The sequence below is a fragment of the Buceros rhinoceros genome, unplaced genomic scaffold (assembly GCF_000710305.1).
Source record: "Buceros rhinoceros silvestris isolate BGI_N320 unplaced genomic scaffold, ASM71030v1 scaffold10423, whole genome shotgun sequence".
NCBI classification, from domain to species: Eukaryota; Metazoa; Chordata; class Aves; order Bucerotiformes; family Bucerotidae; genus Buceros; species Buceros rhinoceros.
The window spans coordinates 1-5,829 of record NW_010401826.1 but is presented as its reverse complement, the minus strand read 5'-3'; the positions used below and the strand labels follow the sequence as shown (position 1 = coordinate 5,829).

The 5,829-nt window shown below is 51.3% G+C and overlaps 1 protein-coding gene across 1 annotated transcript in view; it reads left to right on the top strand.

The window, feature by feature from the left end:
- The window catches only part of GNB5 (guanine nucleotide binding protein (G protein), beta 5), a gene marked incomplete at both ends in the record, with an annotated part of 11,915 nt that extends 6,202 nt beyond the window's left edge, over positions 1-5,713 (top strand). The window contains 3 exons of the mRNA XM_010132406.1: positions 2,149-2,292; positions 5,450-5,541; positions 5,665-5,713. Of these exons, the coding sequence (XP_010130708.1) occupies positions 2,149-2,292; positions 5,450-5,541; positions 5,665-5,713 (285 nt within the window). The remainder of the gene's footprint in view (positions 1-2,148; positions 2,293-5,449; positions 5,542-5,664) is intronic.
- Positions 5,714-5,829: the final 116 nt, after the last annotated feature.

Genomic DNA, 5,829 nt, shown 5'->3' with positions numbered 1-5,829 from the left:
CCCCCCCCTGTGCCGCCGCACCCCCGCCAGCCACTGGCAGGTGCTGTGAATGCTGCTGCTCTGCCTTGGCTGATCCCTTAAACTAGAGCTCGGTTTTCCCTCAGGGGAGTGAAAGAATGGGAAGGAGTTTCAGAGCTGGTGTGCCCGTGGGCATCTGGCAGTGCAGTGGACAGGGAGGAGATCTGGGGATGGTTCATCGCTGATTAAAGCCACTCTCAGGCTGTGTGCCTGCTGAAAGGGGGGTCCCATCCTTGCTCCTCAACATGTTCCCACCTGGGCCAAGACAAGTGCTGAGCTGCAGGGCCGGGCAACCCATGCACCTCGTTCTTGGTGCCCCAAATCAGTCTTGCCAGAGAGAGCCTCCCCCGCCTCAGTGTGCAGAGAGCCAGGGAACCTCGCTTCCTAAATTGGGCGTCTGCAGCTCTGCAGCGTGATAATGCTCCCCACGTGACGATGATCCGTGTGTATTAATAGCAGCAGTTAATTGGGATCTCAAGTGTTTTGCATAGGGCAGGCAGCCATGCTCCCGGAGTGGCAGGCGTGAGAAGCAGCGAGCCCGTGTTGATGGTGGGGCAGGCAGAGGTGAGAGTGGCCCCGGTGCCCTCGCCGCTGCCCCCAGCCCCGCTGCACGTGGTCCTGGGGAGCAGGGGCTGTGTCCCTGCTGTCCCCTGCCCCGTGTGGGTGCTGCCTCTTGCTGCCAGGCTCCAGGGGAGGGTCTCTAGCCAGTGCTGCCGGAGGCCCTCCTGCAGCACGCCGGAGTCTAATCACAAAAATTGCTAATTAACTCCCTTCCGGTTTGGGAATTTTGGAGGGGTTTGTGTTTGGTTTGGTTTTCAAGAGCAGTTCCCTGAAGTTGTGACCCTAACATTTCTGTTTAAGCATTAGCTGGAGCTCTGGGTTGCCAGCAGACCCTTCCCTTGCACCTTTAGCTCCTTCTATTCCCCTCCTGTCTTTCTTACACACTGTTACAGGAGCAGATCCTCCGAGCTGAAAGTCTTCGTTCCTCAGCCAAGTACAGATATTCCTCTGAACAGAGCAGTTCATTGATCTAGGCTCAGAAGCTGGCCAGAAAGACAAGTCAGGACTTTCTCCTGCTATTATCATCTCAGAGTATTAGCGTCTCTCTGCCGCAGGACTTGGAACAGTCTGTTCTGCAGCTCTGCAGACCTCTGCTTGTGGGAGGAGTTTTTGGAGCATCTGTCAAACATATTTAGTGTTTAACCTTTATGCAACTTCGTGAATGGTTTCATGATTGTGTTAAGAGTTGAAAAATGTTTTCTTTTTAACTTCTGACTGCCCACTGGGGTCCCTTGAGTTTCCTCACCGACCATGAGAAAAACCTGTGTACAAGACCGCGAGCCCTCCTCTGTTCACCTTTGCCTCCTTCCGCACTGGTGCACAGGCACCCTTTCAGCCTGCAGAATCTGTGATTGCATAACAGCTCTGGGTGCCAAGGGGAAGTTTGGAACAATCAAGCATGATCAGGATTTAGCCATAATAACAAGTACTGGTCACATGTGCTTTCTACAAGCACTGTAGCAGATGAGGGGAGCTGTGAGCTATGTTTGGTGAGTGAATGTTCAAGCCCTTTCACACACAAATGGTTTTGGACAAGTGAGAAGTGATGGTCTTATCAAACAACTGTCTAGACAGGCTTACTTCCCTTTCAAAAAATCCAGGTCTTAAGCCAAATTAATGGGGTTTAACCTGGCTATTTCAAGCAGAAAAAAAAAAAAGGAAAATAGAGAGTTAAACAGGTGTAGTTAACTCCAACAGTTCTTCTGTTTAGCCGGGTTGAATTCCAGTAGCCTAAATATGGTTAGGGTTAAATACAGGGTCAGACCCAGTCTGGTTCTACCTCCTTTCTGGAGGATATGGAAATGCCAGCAGGTCCTTACTGCCGTCAGTTCTCCAAACCCCACTGTGTAGGTGTAGCTGTGTCCATAGAGCTCTCCCTTCCACTCTAACTTCTTTCGGTGAAAATAAAACCCATGAACTGTGCTTAGGTTCACACTGGTTTTATGGCTCTGATCTCATTAAATTAAAGCTGTCCTGGGTGTGTGTATAGGATGTCAGTTGGGTTTTTTTGTGAATTTGAAAATCATCTGATGATTTCTCTATTGTGACTCTTCTTGCCATATCCTATAGATCCTGACAGCAAGCGGAGATGGAACTTGTGCTCTGTGGGATGTTGAGAGTGGGCAGCTTCTACAGAGTTTCCATGGTCATGGAGCTGATGTCCTGTGCCTGGACCTGGCCCCTTCCGAAACGGGAAATACCTTTGTCTCTGGGGTAAGCAGGACCTTCCTATCCTAATGTACAATTAAGGAATGTGGAAGGGAAAAGGCAGCTAAGTGGGAGGCTTGTGCTCTTACTTGTGAGAGTGCTGGATGGAGTATGTGTTGGAAGCCCCAGTGCAATCCACTCATTGCAAGCACATTTTCCAAGCTGGAGCAAATTAAACCCCTGACTGTGGGGTCAAACCCACCCAGCCAGTCTGACTGCAGTTCTGCTTACTTAGCAAATACCACCCCACACCAAAGCAATCCAGCCTGAGATCAAAACAACGCCTCTCCCGGGAAGGGAAAGGCTCAGAGTCAGAGCAGCGGGCTCATACTGCGGCGGAGGTGTGAGCCCCTGCGGATAGGAGCCTGGCACATCAGACAGCTTCCTGCGTTTGGCTCCTCACTCATGGCCAGCTCTCTAGAACTGGATGGGGAGTGCCAGGCAGCTGATCAGGGCATCAAGGTGGGGCTGCAAATAATGTGTGTGCCACTAGGTCCCTCAAGCACTCCCCAGGAGCCAAGGGATAGCTTGGATGCTGGCTAAACCTTCGTACAAGTTGGAGCAGGGAGATGAGGTGTGGCCACATCTTCAGCTGTTGCTGAGTCCCCTGCGCCTTCCAACGGTAACAGGCATTTAAAGCCCCTTCGTCAGTTGAGCACTGCCCGCTCCCTGTCCTGGCCCAGAGGAACACACAGATATTGCTGAGGCTGCAGGAGGGGTCTGGGAAAGTACCCAGGACATCTTCCAGATCTTGTCCTGCTGCTGAGGGATCACAGCTCCTGGGCAGCTGAGCCATTGGCATGCAGCCTGGCAGCGAGGCAGGCAAGGCACAGGAGTGAGTGGGATGGGGCTCAGCTCTTTTTCAAGGTGGTGCTGGTCTTTTCCACATCAGAAACAGAGTGTGCAGGTGAGAGCTGGCAGGAGCTGAGAGATGACCTGTCTTACTTGAGGCAGGTTGCTACCAGGAACTTTGTGGAAGGGACCTGGTTTCTGAGCCCCACCAGCACTGGCCCAGAGCTGCTCCTGTGCATGCTGATGGAAATGGCCCTTGTGCCAGAGGGTGCTGACCGTGCGTTGGATGGTGCCATTTGTGCTCAGACTCATGGGCCCATCCCTGCAATAAACCTGGACCTGGACCTACGGCTTTTTTGTCAGGTTTGGTTGGCCCATCAGAAGCAGAGCCGAGCACACTGGCCCAGTTTGCCTGCTGTTAGCAAGCTGCTCCAGAGTGTGACTGAAGGCTAATTCCATCCGAGTGCATTACTCCTCCCAGGCTTTCCTGTCACCGAGCTTGCTTCCCAGGCAGGATGGATTCATTCCCCCTGGGAACAGCTCAGCTTATTATAGGGCAAAGAATTGCAAGCAGCTATGGTACTGCGAAGGAAATATGTCATGCTTGTGTCCATGTAGCAGCTTGGACATATCTGTGCTTACATGGACTCACTTAATTCATCACAGGCAAAATGCCACTTGAGTGAAGATCAACGCAGGTGTAGCTGGAACAGTGCGACCTGGAGGTATGGTGGCATAGAGAGACTCCCTGTGTAATCTGCCTATGTGATAGAGTAACTTGAGCTGGAGGAAGCAATGCCAAAACATCAGCATTTAGACTACGTCCTGTTACATTTAACGGCTTAACTGAAAATCCCAGCCCGCCCGGGTGACCTCAGGGCTGTGTCCTGGGCTGTGGTGCTCTGAACGCTGCTCCTCGGGACGAGCTGGATAGCACTCAGGAGGCCCATCTCTCCACAGGTGGTTGCTGGTTTCTCCTTCAAAACCTTAGGAGTCAAAGCACCAGCTTGTCAGATTGGTCTTGCCCCCAAACTGCCAGAGAGGTCAGTAAGAACAGTGCACATGGAAGCAATACAGAGATCTGGGCTTGGGCTGTGGTGGGGCTCGAGAGGGAAATACACTGAGTCCGAAATGTTCTCTATCCTGTTTGGTTTCCTCTGCGCAGAAACCACAAGTTGGTACAAAGGAACATTACCTCTTTTAATTAAGAACATCATCAGTAAAAAATCTGGGATTTCATTTGAACCAGAGAATTTTAAAAAAAGAGAGAAAGATGTGAATTGTGAAGAGTCTGTTACTTGCTAATTAATTTAATTAGCAATCATATTTGGTTAATAATAAATAACGTGTGGCATGGTCTGCTGGGCAGGACGCACTCGCTCGGCAGAAGCAGCAGCTGCCTGGCCTGCCCTGTGCTTCCCACGCAGCCTCAGAGAGGCTGAGCCCCCGGGAGCTGAGCCTAGCTACAGCCTGCGCCTCAGCAGGGCTGTATTTATTAAAATCTCCCATCACACTTAAAAGAAAAGTCCGTGTTCTTTTTCTTGTCAGGGCGCTTCTAACAGCAGGGAGACAGGTAGCTGAGAGCATGGCCCTACAGGTGTGGGATGGTTCCTGCCCTGAGGACCTGGCAGACTGCGGGGCTGAGCCCCTTGCCCAGAGCATTCAGGGTGCTGAGCACCTTGCAGCAAGCACCGACTGTTAAACGATCTTTTCAAAGCACAGCTTGGAAGGGCGGTTAGAGCTTGACAATGAAACGAAATGCCATTGTGCTGCTTTTCTCATCCTGGCCACGCTGCTGAGCACGGGGGTGCAGAGCCACGGCAGGGGTTGACTCTGGTGGGAGGCTGGGAAAGAGACCCTCCAGATGCACTTACTTAATTTTCTGTTTCAGTGTGTGAGGAGAATTAGTTATGAAACTTTAAATGCTGGGCATTAATTTTTTATATGGGGCACGTTAAATGGTATGGGAATGAGGGAGCTGTGCGGCTCTGTGGCACGGGGGGACTGCAGACACAGGTAGGGCAGCAGCCCGAGCAGAGCAGGGCTGGGGGTGCCGGTTGTTGTGGGGCTGCCTGCACCCACGCCCCAGGACTGCCTGCTCCCTGTGCCTGCACAGCAGCGCTGTGCCCCGTGCTGGGCTGCAGCACCGCTGAGGCTCCAGCCTGCCGGCGCACTCTGCTCCTAACCACAGCTGCACCAGGCTGGGAGGTACCAGTACAGCCAGTTCTGGGGCTGCTTTGCTGGTGAAGTCCCCTCAGAGCTGTGATGTTCAGAGCCTTTGTGTATAGTTGGACGTGATGACATGTATCAGGCACATGAGGGATGAACGTCACCATTTGCACAACTGCAGTGAATTTTTTTGTCTTATTAGGGATGTGACAAGAAAGCCATGGTTTGGGATATGCGGTCTGGTCAGTGCATCCAGTCATTTGAAACCCACGATTCAGATATCAACAGTGTCAGGTCAGTATGTTTCTGGGAGAGGATACATTTGGGATGTTGAGCAATGTACTGGTTCTATTTTTGAAGTCTGACCTCATCCAAGTAATGTAATGTGTTCTGGTCTTTTTTTTTACTCATGCACAGATATTACCCAAGTGGAGATGCTTTTGCCTCTGGGTCAGATGATGCCACGGTATGTTTGTTCAGCAACCTAATTAGGGAAGTTATTGTCCTAAAAGACTAAGTCACATACACAGAGCACTTTAAACTGTGCCTGTTACACCAAACTTGCAGAAATAATAATGCTAT